The 16,896-nt window shown below is 36.6% G+C and overlaps 1 protein-coding gene across 18 annotated transcripts in view; it reads right to left on the minus strand.

The window, feature by feature from the left end:
- LOC129237256 (disks large 1 tumor suppressor protein) overlaps positions 1-16,896 on the minus strand; it is a 182,237-nt gene that overhangs the window by 133,941 nt on the left and 31,400 nt on the right. For 14 of the 18 annotated variants that reach the window (XM_054871861.1, XM_054871866.1, XM_054871868.1 and 11 more), the window contains exons 1-2: positions 14,223-16,226; positions 13,804-13,935 (exon numbers count right to left, since the gene is read on the minus strand). In XM_054871861.1, coding sequence (XP_054727836.1) covers positions 13,804-13,935; positions 14,223-16,059 — 1,969 coding nt within the window. In that variant the 5' untranslated portion in view covers positions 16,060-16,226. Of the gene's footprint in view, positions 1-13,803; positions 13,936-14,222; positions 16,227-16,896 lie in introns of those variants that run through there. The other 4 variants (XM_054871871.1, XM_054871869.1, XM_054871872.1 and 1 more) reach the window with 1 other exon arrangement.

The raw sequence follows: 16,896 nt of genomic DNA on the forward strand, positions 1-16,896 counted from the left end.
AAATCCGAAATGAAACCACTGCAATAATACGACAAGCGAAACGTTGGTACAGTTTCTCAAAACTTGATCCGTCACTTCCAACAAGAGAACTGTGGCGCAACCTAAAAAATTTTAAAATTCATGGCAAGGAAAGTCCCAAATGTGAGATTGACCTTGATGAACTTAATGACTACTTCATTAGTGTTGGTAAGAAAACAAATTGTGCTCCTACTTTAAAAGAGTCCTCACCTTGTGCTGCTCTAAAAGAACAATTTCAATTTATGACAGTTTGTGAGGTAGATGTCCTGAAAGCTTTCATCCAAAATAAAGTCTAATGTAATAGGCGACGATGGTATCTCGCTAAAATTCGTCCGTATAATCATTTAATATATAATAGGTAAGACCCCTTACCCATATAATAAACCATTGCTTGACTAGTTTATGTTTCCCAGCAGTATGGAAAAAAGCTATAGTTTTCCCAGTCGCAAAAAAGGCAAATGCTATTTATGCTGGTGACTATAGACCTATCAGCATACTGCCCACATTTTCCAAAGTTTGCGAAAACTTGATGGCCACGCAAATTTCATCATTTGAACAGAACAATCGTCTACTCTCTCCACTACAATCTGGCTTCAAACAAAATCACAGTTGCTCGACTGCAATGGTTAAAATACTGGACGACATTAGAATTAGTTTTGACAACGGAGACGTGACTCTACTTTGCTTACTTGACTTTTCTAAAGCATTTGACTCAGTGAATCACAAATTGTTATGTTTGCAGCTTAAACACTATTTCGGCTTCAAAGACAGTGCGGTGAAGCTCATGGCCAGCTACCTTGGAGACAGAACGCCGAAGGTCAAGACCAGTAAATCAACATCTCAGTCTAGATACGTACACACTGGTGTTCCGCAAGGTTCTATCCTTGGTCCGCTTTTTTTCAGTCTTTTTGTCAATGTCCATGCGTATGCTGATGATATACAATTGTACTTGTCCAGTCGCATTGGTCTCGTTGAAGATTTATGTTTCAAAATAAACAGTGATTTGACTGCTATTTCTGTATGGGCTAATGAAAACTCTTTATGTCTGAACGCGTCAAAGTCATATGTCTTACCTATATGTAATAGTGTTGTGCATGTTGACAATATCCCTAAATTGTGGATAGGTACAAGTTCCCTTACCTTTATGGATAAGGTAAAAAATTTGGGGTTTATTCTCAACACAAAACTTACCTGTGCTGACCATATAAATAGGGTTGTGGGGAACATTTATGCTACATTGCGTAAGCTGAGAGTCTCTGCAACATTCACGCCAGAGAAAACGAGGCGCAAATTAGTTCTCCAGCTAATTATGCCTCTCATTACGTACTCTGAGGAGATAAACAGCAAAGTCGGCTCCACATCTTGCCATAAACTTAATGTGGCATTTAATAACGCCACGCGGTATGTATATGGGATTGGCAAATATGACCATATCTCTGCATGGCGATCAAGGTTACTGGGCTGTTGTCTTAATAGTTATTTGTCTGCTAGAAATTGCATATCTTTGTGCAAACTTACATTATTCAAGTCTCCTCCCTATCTGACAGAGAAGTTGATACCAGTAAGGTCGCGCAGACACAACAAATTCATCGTTCCAAAATTTAATTACCTACCATCATCTAGATTATTTTTCATTAACGCTGTTAAAGTGTGGAACTCATTACCCGACTTAACAGATTTAACTTCAGGGCACAAGTCTATAATTACTTTAAAAGTGTTTGATTGCATTAAATTAGGGCATCAAATTTCTCTCTACATTCTCTAATTACTACTTTTGTTCTTTCTTTTCTAAGTCCTTCTTTTCTTTTCCTACTGCTTCTTTTCTTCTTATTATTATAGTTAAGTGAAATATATTGGATTGATTCGTAAATGAACTGGTGTAAAATTTAGATTAAGAAACTTGTATGTTAAAAATATTCCAGTTGTTTATAATATTGTTGAAGTACTATTAAAAGACCTTAGTCTTACTATGTACTATTTATATAAACAAATAAACTGAAACTGAAACAATTGAGCGATGTACAATTAATGTATAATTTTCTGAAAGAGGTTGATCTTCTGAAATCTTCCCCAAAGTGCAGTGTCACAATGGACACTTATATTGTTCGGATGAGATCTGTGGAGCCGGAAAGTTTCCGTTTGTTGTGCTAAATGGTTGCATCAGCGCATTACGCGAAGTTGAGGCCGTGAAGGCTAAGTGGGCCTTTATTTGTATGCATTGAAGAATTTTTCAAAGGAGAAAAGTTCTTTTCTTGTAGGCTGTGTAACCAAGTGATCATAAAATCGTCAAATGAGTGCAAATTCAACAACAAAAAAAAAACAGGAATCATTATGACTATACAAAAGTTTGAAAAAATAATTAATAAATTCACAAACTGCGACGTTTGAGCAGAGAACCTTCCTAAGACATATAGGTCGTTTACGCAAATAGAAAATATTTGTCTTTATCATAAATAAAACAAATAATAAATCTTCCATATTTTGGATAATAATCTCAACCAATCTTCTTACCGACATAATTTCCACAGCTATACATAGAAAAGTGAATGACGACTCGCAACATGCATTGGCTTGCCGTGAAATGTTGCAAGCAACATTGATTATCAAATGGATGGTACTACGCCTATTTCTTGGTAAATTCGTGTATCTCGAAAACGACTTAATAAAATGGGTAACATATATTTCTTCCGACCTCATTTAGATCCGACATAAATATTATTGAGATCGGATAAAAACTACATCTATTTTTTATATGCAACAAGTCCTTTATCATTCCAAAAATTAACACCCATCCCAAACTAAATTTAACTAAAATGTGCTCGGGTATATAAAATGCAGTACAGACCGAATTCAACATTATAAATTGATATTTCTGATAGAATTTCTCCATAAGTGTAAAAAGCGGCCGAATAAGTTCAGTAACAAATTATCTACATATATACGGCTTTAAATTTAATTATATATATGTATAATTGGCGCGTACACCCTTTTTGGGTGTTTGGCTGAGCTCCTCTTCCTATTTGTGGTGTGCGTCTTGATGTTGTTCCACAAATGGAGGGGCCTACACTTTTAAGCCGACTCCGAACGGCAGATATTTTTATGAGGAGCTTTTTCATGGAAGAAATACACTCGGAGGTTTGCCATTGCCTGCCGAGGGGGGACCGTTATTAGAAAAAATGTTTTTCCTAATTTGATGTTTTCACCGAGATTTGAACCTACGTTCTCTCTGTGAATTCCGAATGTTAGTCACGCACCAACCCATTCGGCTACGGCAGCCGCCAATTTATATAAATTTAATTACCTCTTGCAATATACAAGGTGGCGCAAAATTAAGCATCCAATTTCGTTTTTAAATAACTTTTTTACTAAATAAAAAAAAGATTTTGAGTGATGCTTGTCTGTTTGTATCACTAGTGCCAGATATGATTGACGTACCACGCAATTTACGAAACTTATAAATCTTTCAAAAGGGTGACCAAGTTCATCACATCTGGTAAAACCAAGGCGAATTTGAAAATCGATATTTTCTAGTTTAAAAAATGCCCATTGTGTAGTTTAGTGAAAAGTTTTCGAGTGGAATTTTTGAACATTTTCGGCATATTTTCTTGTTTGCTCTAAAAGAAGGGAATGATGATTACGAACATAAGCCGATCGATCAATCAGTGGAATGACGTCAATGAAATCATAGAAAAACTTAAGAAAGACCAAATTTGAATCTAATCTTAAAAAAGTAGATACACAAAATTTCAGGCATGTGTTTTATATCATAAAGTCAAAAGATGAATCATTTCTTTGGGTAAGTTTATGTTTTGTGGCGGGAGAAAATAAATTTAATGCATCCACTTTAAACTGAACCCCTGCAACTCTTCCCTTTAAACTGTCAGTGCTCCCTCAGCGAAGAATGACAGCCAAGGGCACATAAGCAGATGCATAACAAAGCTAATGCACAATTAAAGGAATAATTTGTACTATGTTGTTGTTGTTGCTATTTCAACTTTTGTGCTTCACTTAGCAACGAGTAGCAGTAGGGAAATGCACAAGAGTACTTCTATAACACAGTGGGACTTGTTTAAAAATAACCTAGGTACTACACACGATCCCTCGATGCCTAAGTAGTGCCTATGAGTGTCCTCGGCAAAAGTGTATACAAGTGTCTGCATATGACGCATACAAATGCATGCATCTTTTATTGTAAGCAAGAACACGCTCATACCCGCTGTAATTTGTACAGTATGTACGTTTCAACAGCCTCAGATTTTCCCCTTTTCCATGCAATAGACACAATTGATATGACAGTTTAACGGGAACCTGTGTATCGGCTACAAAATGCATGAAGTGCCTTTCATTCGACAGCACAGGCCATAATGACAGAAAAAAGAAAAGTTTCCTGTTAAGCAACACAGTTGAACAGCTGCGCTGCGCTGCATATTCTGACTGGTTGATATTGATAAGGACATTGGTTGACTGTGATGAAATGTAGGTGTACGTAGTGACTTCAACGGCATGGCTGTATATGCATATGTACATACACACATTAAGCACAGCTCCCCACCCACAAGCAATCACTATACAATCATGCCTACATTCACCAAATTATTGTTAGTATATGGCATAGGCAAGAACTGTTGCACGTATGTCTGCACAAATATTCTACATTTACTTCTCTGTGTGCCACGACTATGACCTAAGTCATGACACACTTTCAAAGTCCAAGATAGTGTCTAATATTTACATTATAAAGTCATGTATGAAATGTATTGAATAGAAAATCATAATCAGCAACAGGCAACATCTTACAGAGGGATTATAAAATGTGTGCATGCATATGTTACCTTTGTCGTCATTGAGTGGGTGCGTAGGGTATTTATATACAAGAAGATGAGCTCCATGGCTCAAGAAATCTAGAATCAGAGAATAATTATTAATCGCGGCATGACATGGCTTCCAATATGTTTACCAAACCTTCTCAGTTCTTTACTGTTTATTAGCTCATTAATGCTTACCGTTAGTTGATTTAGTTAAGCTCTTGAATACTACGGTAAGTAAGCCTCAGTGTAAACAATGTTATATACATATATGTACGTATATATATATGTCATCTTAGGACCATGCAAGTAAGATATATAACCCTAGGAGCTTAGGGTTTGTTAGAGCTACCAAGAACCACTGCAATGTATACATATATACTTGATACTCTCTCAATACTCAACACTAAAAAACTATCTGAAACGATTCATATTATTTCATAAGGAGATTGATTAATAATAAATATCTAAATACAATTTGTATTGATATCACATCACACCTGGATGTGCACCCTACATAGGGTAAAGTGGGGTAGCTGTGACAATGGGGCAGCATTGACTTTAACATTTCGGTGTCAAAATGATTTAAAAACTTCGCAAACTAATATAATAACACGTGCTTATATGTAGTTTGGCAGTTCTCCTTAAATGTTCAGCGGAGCAACACGTGTTTCAGTGATTTTCGATTGGGTGATGTAATTTTTATGTATCGCTACGTAAGCATTTTTTGAAGTAAAAGCAATTGTTTTCTAAAGGCTAAAGTTATTAACTGGTGCTTCGAGATTTCAATTTTGAGAAAATAAGTTTTTAAGAATAAAATAATCAAAACAATGAATGTAGATAAAGTCATTTTGGGCACATTTAACTTTTGAGTGTGGGGTACTTCTGACGAATGCTAAATGTGCACCATGTTATAATTATGTTGATATGTTTGGTAACTGTAAGTAATTTGGCTTATTTATATATGACTTTTGTGCAGTAATGGTACGAAACTATAAGGAAAAGTCATCTGGAAAAGAAATAAATGAAGAAAATATTAAAAAATCTATGAATGATTTAAAAAATGGAGATGAGACACAAACTTCGGCATCAAGAGAACGACATTAATAATGCGGGTGAAACGTCAAGGTCCACTTAAACTTACGGTGGACTCTAGTAATAGTCATTCGGATGATGAATTTATTATATTGTACAACACTAAATATTCATCGCGTCAACTCTTCACAAAGAAACTCGAAGAGCAGCTTGCTCACTATATAAAGAAATGTGCATTTTACGCATACGGCTTGTCATACCAGACATTCAGAAAGTTTGTTTATGATTATCTATACTAATATTATAAAGAGGAAAACTTTGTTTGTTTGTTTGGTTGTAATGAATAGGCTCAAAAACTACTGGACCGATTTTAAAAATTCTTTCACCATTCGAAAGCTACATTATCCACGAGTAACATGGATTATATTTTATTTTGGAAAAAAATAGGGTTCCGTAAGATATTTGGATTTTTCGGACACAAACTGAAAAAAATCGTATATTGTAATATAATATAAAATAAAGTCAACTTTTTGTGTGTGTTCGCTAACCGGCCGTGTCTTTGCACCGAATTAAACCAAACTTACACACATTGTTAAGAAGGTATTGAGGATGGTTTTCGTATTTTGGTGGATAGGGCTCGAGATATAGGTCAAAACGTGGACCCGGTAACCTTCGGATGTGTATGTACAATATGGGTATCAAATGGAAGCTGTTGGTGAATGCTTTAGTTCAGAGTATTTTTCATACCGCTCTGTGACTAGGGTCTCGAGATAGAGACCAAAACGTGGACCCTAGAATGTGTTTGTACAATATGGATATAAAATTGAAGCTGTTGGTGAATGCTTTAGTACAGAGTATTTTTCATGCCGCTCCGTGACTGGGGTCTCGAGATATAGGTCAAAACGTGGACCCGGGTAACCTTTGGTTGTGTATGTACAATATGGGTATCAAATGAAAGTGCTTTAATACGGGGTAATTTTCATACCTATTGATGACTAGGGTCTCGAAATATATGCCAAAACGTGGACCCGCCGTGTCTTTGCACCGAATTAAACCAAACTTACGCACATTGTTAAGTAAGTATTGAAAATGGGTTTCGTAAAGTTTGGTTGTAATTCGGAGCACTGGCAACGGGTACAGCGTTCTTTTGAACCAGCCATAATGTCGCTTAATTTTTTAACGCTTGGGGCGGAACTGAACTGTCAAATTGACAGTGTGAGTTACAATGTGTCAATATTTCTTTCTGATTTGGATGCCATAAGGAAAAAACGTAAGTGCAATATGTAAAAATTGTTTGTGAATTTTTTTGGAGTGGATTTTGGAACAGTGAATAATTTCTTACGAAATTTGAGAATTTAATGTGAAATCCGAATGAAATTATGTGTGAATGAAATTTTTTTCGTTTTTTTTTTTTTTTTTGAAAAATATAAATGGATAATGGTTAAAAAAGCTCCAATGCTTAATAAAACATATAAATAGAAACGAAAAATTCATGGATGATCAGGAAAAAAGACGATTGTTTCTTAGTTATTCATATGCGTTGATTTGAAATTTAAAAACAATCTTATTTTTTCCTGATTTTCAATTTATATTTTATATTTACTCAAAAACAAATAGAAAAACAAAAAATATTGTTTATGCCAAAGCGCTTGAATAAAGAATAAAGAAATAAATAATATGAAAACCATATATTTTCTGTTCTAAACCATATCTATTCTATTTTAGTGTGCCCAGCGAAGGGGGCCGGGTTTGCTAGTGCTAAAATAAATCAGATCTCCGTTCCAGTTGGATGGAATGTTACTAAGGAAGCAAGTAAGTACAGGCTTTATGTTTTTCTCAAAAGAAACCCAACTATTTCATTGCGAAAGCCAGAGAAAGTAAGCCTAGTCAGACTTTCGGGCTTTACAGAATCAGCTGTAGAAGAATTTTACTCAAAGCTCAGGGGAATTTATAAAAAATACTCCTTCCAGCCAAAGGATATATAAATATAACTTAGATGAAACTGGAGTAACTGCGGTCTTAGAACCTCCTAAGGTAAGTATTTAAGTTCATCTGAGACAAAACACATAGTATCTAGCTAGAAAATGTATTATAGTCCATCGGTTTCCTCTTTTTTTTTTAATAGACTCTTGCTCGAAAAGGTCTCAAGCCCCCTCAGCAGAGCGTGGAAGCGTAGTCACCATGGTTGGGATTGTGTGTGCCAGTGGAAACCATTTGCCCCCGGTGTATGTGTTTCCTCGTATACGATTCAACGAAAGGTTCACATATGGATCCCTCCCAGGTTCTTTGGCTCTGAACTCAAAATCTGGCTGGATGTTGTTGTTGTTGTTGTTGAAGTTTAACCCATTCTCGTTTACATTCATGTCATTGTAGTCTCGAAAGCATTAACTTTTGCAGAGATAATGGAATTTTGATGCTTTCTTTTCCACCTCATACCTCGCACCGTTTGCAGCCCTTAGATGTGTCCATATTCGGACCATTTAAACAACTTTGCCGAAAGAGCTTCAACGATTTTACTGTTTCAAATATCGGAAAACAAATAATTATTTATGATGTGGCAAAAGTAACGAATCATCCTTTCCAAAGGTCATTCTCGTCAGAAAATATATTGAAAGGGTTTAAAAGTACAGGTATTTATTCCTTTAGGTAAGGTACCCCTCCAGCGGGGCACATTTGACAAATTGGCTATTTTTTAAAAAGAGGCCGAATAAGGTATTTACACTGTTTTTTGTAACTCCGTGGATAGTTAAATATTAAGATTACTTTCTAATAGTTACGACCAATTTTAAAAATCTACGTTTTTCTCGAAAAATATGCGAGAAATATGGCTTCGCAAAAAAGTTGTCACAGGTGCCCCATTTTCCCCTATCACATGTACATACATATACATAGTATGTGACTTTTTGTTTTTTTACAAATTCTGCTATATTGCAAGCAAAAAGTAGCGCATATGTTGCAATAGCTAATATTCAAAAAGTCCCGTGAGTCCCAAAATCTAATAAAAAACGTTCCGACTTAATTCAACAGTGATACTTGGCTTATTTTGACCGTGATATAAAAAATCGAGAAAATTCGTGGGCGTTTAAAGTGTGCTCTTTAAGGTGTTATACAAATTTGAACAGTTAGTCCAAGGAAAAATTAAAAAATAACATTTGGTATGCCAATCTTATGAACTGATTTCGATTTCTATTTTTGTCTACCGCAATTAAATGGCTTCCTGCTAATTGAAAATTCATCTTTTCCATCTACTTTTAGCGATGTTGAAAAATATGCATGGAACGCTAAGAAGTCTGCCGAATTTCGCGATAAAATAAAAGTGTAGTTGGACTTCTATTATGATATGTTCAAATTTCATTTTCCTCACTCACATTTGAATTAGAGATAAGGTTCAGATGGTGACGAACACGGAAAACGCTTTCATTAAGAAGCAGGTGTATTCGAAACGAATTACCAATGAAATTGTAAGCTCACTGTGCTCGCAGATTATTGCTGGAATCTTATGAGATATGATCCTGCATTGCAGTGAAAGAGAAAAGCTGCACCACAAAACGATTGCCGCTTCAATCGAAACATCAATAAAAGTCGAAATGTGTATTTTAGGCTTTAAGAAAATGCGATTTTAGACTTGGCTTTTTATCTGGGAACTGAGATGTGATAGAAAATGTTATTTACACATTCTAATATCAATATATACCTGTATTTATATAATTTCGCATACATCCTTTGTTGGATGTTTGGCGGAGTTTCTCCTCCAAATTGTAGTGTGCGTCTTGATGTCTTTCCATTTATTGGTTTTTTAAGAGGGGCTTTTTCATGCAATGGAAGGTTGACTAATGACTATTAGAGGCGACCGATATTCAAGAAAACCTTTTTTCTATAATTTACTGTTTCACGCCGGAGCATCTCGAGAGGGAAATAGCAAGGAATAATAATCAAATACTGGCAGCGCAGATAAAATCAAAAATGGGAAATTTTTTGAGTAGTATAATCTGTTGTGATATTACCAAGTTTTATTTATTTATTTATTAAACCGAAATACATGCCAAATTTTTGTACAGAACGTGATATTTGAAGAGTTGGAAAAAACAATGCATATTTTGATCTACGTAATAAATGAAGAGGTAATAAAAAAAACAGTGACAAATGTGAGGATTTTGGGACTAAGTTTCAAATTAAATAGAATTGGTCCTTATCGTATATTCTTTAGTTTTGCCCAATACTTTGCATCAGTGAGAATTTTTGTATTGTGGTTTTTTAATATTTCCATTTATTGGTCTGTGGCGTTTTTTGAATAATTGTAGTTTTGTGATAGTTGTCATGTGATATTGTAATGTTTTTCTTCAAATACTGACATGGAGCGACGATGTATTTGATTCACAAAAGCATGTGTGTATGTTATATATATATCTATATGTACGCAGACATATCCCGCAACTGACATTCAAGTAACAGACTTGATGGATTGAGGTACTTTTTTAATCAAAATGTTTCAAGCCTCGAAAGGATTCAATTGGAAGGCCCAAAACATTTATTTAGAAGTCAGCGCGTCATTCATGTCAAGAAATAAGCGCCGTAACTTTATCATCAAATGCAACTGACAGCTAACCAACCAACCAACCAGCCAACCAACCAACTAAATAAACAACATAACACTCATGCAACACCCGAATCATCCCAATTATGCAGCCACCCTTACTGTATTCCAATCAACGTTTGTATCTTTACCCAGTAGTGCCTATGTATATAGCGTTTCACAAATATTGGCCATGGTTTCGTCCATTGAGATAGTTGCAAGTGAAGCGCACGTTCATAAGCTTTGGCCCAAATACATGTACATGGCCTCGTGCATCAGCCCTGTAATACGCTGATTGCCATGGGGCAAGTATTGTGCAATCTTCTGCATGAGTGTACGTATGTAGGTGTGTATACGTGTATGCGGAGGGCCAATACCGAGGTGACGGCAAAAGTGGGTGAAAAATCCATAATCGATAGACTTCTGCACAATGTACTTTGCGATAGGTACTCAGTGTATAGGCCCAGTAGGAAAATATATTGGAATATAAGTTAATGCAGAGATTGTTGTGTTGCTGTTTTATTTTATTTGTTTTATATTTACAGGGTTCAAATCATCCAATCGAAATACTTGCTTTAAGTAAAAAAATTCATTCCTGGCATCATCAAACCTGGCAGGCTAAGTAGCTTTCTTTGACAATCAATTGTAATAGAAGAATAGGCCTATTATTTTCGCCCAGCGTTAGCCAGTGGCGAATAGATGAAGCAACTGGTATAAATAAACATATGTTGGTAGCGCTGGAAAGGATCTACCAAAAATTATATTTGTTTGGAAGCGCTTAATGAGTATAAGTAAGACCGCGTTCGTTTAGGGAAACATTTGTTGCTTCAACTCGTTACTTGTGATGCTCGTGCTCTGTCACCATCCTTTGTGCTCTCACTCTTCTCAATGTTGCTGTTAGCTGTATACATAAAAGTAACAATTGGAAGGTACGTGTAGAACTCGGGAATAGCAAAAGAGAATCCAGAATTAACAAAAGTCTTTCGGTATAAACGTGACCTAATGAAACTCTCTACAAAAAAATTGGCAGCATTGAAAATAGCGAGTTATACCAGTATTGAGAGAGGGAGCTACCGGGGAAAATTATCCGAATTAACCCCTTCCGGTATGATTTAATAATGAAGAAAGGCCATGAAATAACCATTGTTATTTAAAAAAACTTGTTTCATTTTATAATTCTTACATATTCTTAATTAATATTCAGTTTTACATATTGTTACATCACCTTGACCTTCATAGTCTGCAAAAATCTTATCCGTTATGGTATATATAGGGTGGGCCATGTAAAATTTGCTTTTTGAATCGGCTATAAAAAAAAACGAATCAATATTTTTTGAAACTTTTTTTTTTATTTTGAAGACTGAAAATTGTCATTTATGAATGAAAAATAATATCGGTAAAATGACTGCCTCGACTGGCTTTACAGTAGGTCATTCGATCAACCCAATTTTTTAGCACATGGTCGATTGTTTGGGCTCCAATTTCATGAATGGCAACTTCGATTTCGTGTTTTAAAGCATCAATCGTCTCTGGATGGTTCGCATAGCATTTGTCCTTAACGGCTCCCCACAAAAAATAGTCCAACGGGCTTAAATCACAGCTCCGAGGCGGCCAATTGATATCGGAATTTCGACTGATTATTCGGTTTTCAAAAACGGTAGCCAAAAGTTTAAGTGCAACTTTGGCAGTGTGCCAAGTGTCACCGTCCTGTTGAAACCAAATATCGTCCATGTCATCCTCTTCAATTTTTGGAAACAACTCGTTGAGCATATCACGGTAACGCTCGCCATTTACTGTAACCGCGGCTCCTCGCTCATTTTCGAAAAAAAAATGGGCCGATGATGCCGCCAGCCCAAAAACCGCACCAAACAGTGACTTGTTGTGGGTGCATTTGCTTTTCTAAAGTAACGTGTGGATTTTCTGAGCCCCAAATCTGATAATTTTGCTTATTGACGTAGCCACCGATGTGAAAATCAGAAAAGAAGAAGACTCACCACTTTGGAAATAGGTTTTCAATATTTCCCAATTTTGTTCAAGCGTATAGCGTTCCATTTCGTAAATGTCAAACCTTTAAATAAATTATGAACACATTTGACATGTCATTTGTGTTACCATTCTCAAAAAAATAGGTGGTTTAAAAAGCAAACCCACCCTGTACAACACGTTTTTCGTTTACAAAAATATATATTGACCGATACTCACATTAACTTTTTAAGACTGAAATCTTACAGACTAACAACAATTCGCTCGTGATTTGTACTAAGAAAATTTAACGGTAAACAATATGTGATGGGGATCCGTGATATTTCCACAAGTAAAACAGGTGTTGCCAAATTCAGTACACTAGAAATTTTAAACTAATTTTATTATCATATTCAACAGTATGCATGACGAGTGTAGCTCGTCATTTTTGCGATATGGCATGAAAAACCAATGACGAACTAAACTCGTAATTTTACCGGAAGGGATTAAGAAATATTATTAAACAAGTTAGGCTTAATTTCCTTCCCACCTGTATGCAGAGGATCACCGCATCTCTACAAGAGCTTATGAAATGGTAGATGGCACGCTTTAGTAAGCCGAAATATGATGCATCGGTAATCGCTAGTAAGTTATATGCTATATAATACCACCTCCTCTGCAGATATCCGCCGAAAGAAGAACTACACATTAGAAATCATATTATTCAACTCACTAACAAAATCCAAACTTAGATCAACAAACCCTGAGGAATTATCACCAGCTTTGATCTCAGAAAGCCACCATTGGGAGCCAATCACTACCCATCGAATTTCAGCGGCCGCCGTAGCCGATTGGGTTGGTGCGTGGCTACTACTCGGAAGTGTATGGGTTCGAAACTCCGGGCACGAAATATCAGGGATAGAAAAAGTTGTTTGCCTCAGTTATGGTAATGGCAAACCTCCGCGAGTATTTCTGTCTCCCCATGAAAAAACTTCTCGTAAAAACCATATGCAGTTTGGAGGCGGCGTAAAAGTGTAACTTCCTCCATTTGTGGGAAAATATCAAAGCGCATACCCAAACACCCAATGAAGGGTGTAAAAGCGCCAATATTAATATGAATTTAGCAAGCCCAAAAATTCCATCTTCAAAATCAAGAGCTTCAGAAAATATAGAAATATTATTTGTAAAATTCTCAATTGTATGCTTGAAGACATGCAGTCAGTGCACGCAAATAATTCATTCAATTTGTTTTTATATTTATATAATTTTCCTCCACCATTATTTACTCTCCCTTCGATTATCAATTTTTACCGATTTATTTATTTTCATTATTTGTAGATTAATGATAGTCTTGCATACACATTCACATACTACCATATATATCGTAAATAATATTATAAGTATACATACCCAACAACGCTTGAAACAAGCGTGATTTGAAAATCCGTATCACTCGTTCAATGGCAATACGCAGCGCACGATCCTGCGGCTCTGATAGTCTCGAATGATAGTCCTCTAATAATTCAAGGGCACGATGTGCTTCTGCAATAATAGAGAAATCAAAGTGAGCTATAGAAAGCTGTTGCCAAATTAGCAGACGCATGCTTGTATATGTGTATGTGGATGCACTAAAAGCTTAACTGAGTAAAGAAGATTGACAATTTAATAGGTCTCGCGGTTAAATAAATTAGGTTAATTGCATTATAAATAATAATGTGCTGGAATGATGCCACCTGCATGGAAACAAATATGTCTGTGTGTATACAAGTATATGTGCATTTGAAAAATAAATTTTAATTTGTGTTTTGTAAAAAGTCGGTTTGGCATACTTTGTATATCGGCGAAACGTTCGTCCAACGTCATTTCCGGTGCAGTCTCCTCAATTTGGCTGGCTTGACCAAAAATGGTAGACCAATAGCCACGTGTATCGTCGTCACCTCCAACTGCACCCTCCACATCCATGTTATCCTCCTCATCTACATCCATCGCCATTGCCCTAGTCGCTTCGGCATCCTCCGATTCCGTCACGGTTATCGACACCGCTTTGGCAACAGTCTCTGCTGTTTCAGCCACTTCTGCGTCCATATCATCATTATAACTTTCCTCTGCTCTCAGTACCGAATCGAATGTATCTTGTCTCGCGTTCGTCGATTGGCCATATATGCGTTCACGTTCAATCGATTCGATCATCGATTTAAAACGGTTCAATTCAAAACGTAAGCTTTCGGACATATTCGTTAATTGTATATTATTCGATTTAGAAAATGAACGTTGTCTAATTCTATTGCTTAGATTATTCGTATACACTTCGTTTTCATCACGCGATATGTCCGATTCGGACTTTTCAAAGTAGCCAGACTCGATGTCTGGTGTTTTAAGGCCGCTACTCAAAAGATGTCCGTACTCGAGCAGATCCTGCGCGGAGTAGTAACACTCAATGGATTCGCGTACACTATCGCGCCAACTTTCTTCGTCCACCAAGACGCTGGCGGCTGTAGGGGTAGTGTGGCTGGCGTTGTGTGCACTTTGCTCTGCTGCTGTATCTAAACATTGCGCGCTCGAATATGCACCGTCCCTAGTATTTTTGCCGCGCTCGTCGTCGATACTAACGTTAACGTTAGCGCCAGGGTCTGGTTCCGGATCCTGCTCTGGTTCTGTGCTCTCTTTTGGTAGATACTCGTTTTTCTCTGACTCTTCGGTGGTTTCTACGGTAGCTGATTCCACTTTAACAATTTGTGTATCGAGTTTTGTTGTTAATTCTTCAACCACTTCCCCGTGTATATTATGGATTGCATGCGATGTTCTCGGCAGTACAGGTATCTCAACATCACAGTCTGGTAACTCTTCTAACGCAACGATGTGCCCTTCGCATTTTGCATCGATTTCTTCAGACACTTGTACGGCATCGCTTGAAATATTTGAGTGATTGACGACTAGTTCGCTTTTAGTGACGTTGTTCTCACTCAATGCTAATGTAGTTTCATTTGTAGTTTTTATGTTATCTATAGGGCTTTCTAAGCTCTTAAATGGTTCATCAATGTCCTCTTGCTCAGAGCTATCTCCTAAGTTTCCAATAATCTTTATAACTTGCACTGTATGAACTTCAACTTGGCTCTCTGCTACCTCATCGCGGTTGGTGAATAATTCTAAAGCATGCTCTTCATACTCATGTGGGCGTTCGTCATTCTTTCTTTGGTTTAGCGGCACTTTTTCTGAGTCCTCTTCCTCTTCAGACGAGTCCTTTGAGACCTGTTTAGCTCTTTTTTTGTTATTTCTTAGTTTATTTGGATTGAGTGGGATTTTCTCCGCCCAGTCATGTGAGTACTGTGGCCGCCTTTTAGCCCGTTGCTTACTACTTGAACGTCTATTAATTTTAACTTTTTTTGTATCTGTAACTAAAAGACATGATCTTTCACCACGCGCACTATTGCTCCCAAAATCGTCTTCACCGTCGTCATCATCAACATCATCTTCATCACTATCCCCATAATCTTCGATGTCACTCATGGCGCCGCAATCAACGTCCCGCATATCCTTAACATCCTCTCCATATTCCGGCGCTGAGGAATCATCGTCATCCTCTTCGTCATCGTGAAATGTGCAATTATCGCTACTCATTAATAAATTAGGATCACTACTTTGCTCGCGTTCACTGTCAATGTTCATGTTCGGTCCGAAAGCGCGGTTTTTAATTTACGAAATGTATGGAATAAATAAAAAATTGTTAATGTTGTTCGGGAAACTAATTAAATGTCAGCACTTGAGATTGATGCACAATATTTTGTGTATAAGTTTTGGGTACCGCGAAAACCCGTTTCGAGAACGTCGTGTCACAAAACCACGTCTTTGACTAAGCGCTAGATTTTATGGAAGACATACAAAACGTCCACAATTACACATTACCATCGAAAAAGAAGCTATCTTCCATGTATGAGTGAGCAAGTGAATTTTGATGCATGTATGTATGTGTATGTATGTATGAATGTAATACCCAGGGTATAATTCTATGTAAGCGAATAAAGAAGGGTCAAAACAAAATTATTGTAAAATAGTCACTTCGTACTGTACGTTGTATTCATATGCACATACATATAACACATACCTATGTTCATACACAAAAACAAGAAAAAACAATCAATATTGATCGATGTTAATTATGATTTTGAGCTCAGTTTAAAATATCTGAATATTTTTATGTGCAACTGTTTACATGTATTTGCACTAGGCCGGCATAGTTCCTAGCAGATTCGGATTTTACATAAAATAAGAATAAAAAGCCACTTGATTAAATCAATTTCGAGTCCATGTTATCTTTAATGAATACGAAATTAATATGAAGATTAATATTGATCATGACGAGGTGAGAATAGCGATAACGTGGCTAAAGAACAACAAAGCCGCGGGCGCTGACGGATTACCGGCTGAGCTATTCAAACATGGCGGCGAGGAGCTGGTAAGGTCAGCTCCTATGCAAAATATGGTCGGATGAAAGCATGCCTGCCG

This window comes from Anastrepha obliqua, chromosome 2 (genome assembly GCF_027943255.1).
Source record: "Anastrepha obliqua isolate idAnaObli1 chromosome 2, idAnaObli1_1.0, whole genome shotgun sequence".
NCBI lineage: Eukaryota > Metazoa > Arthropoda > Insecta > Diptera > Tephritidae > Anastrepha > Anastrepha obliqua.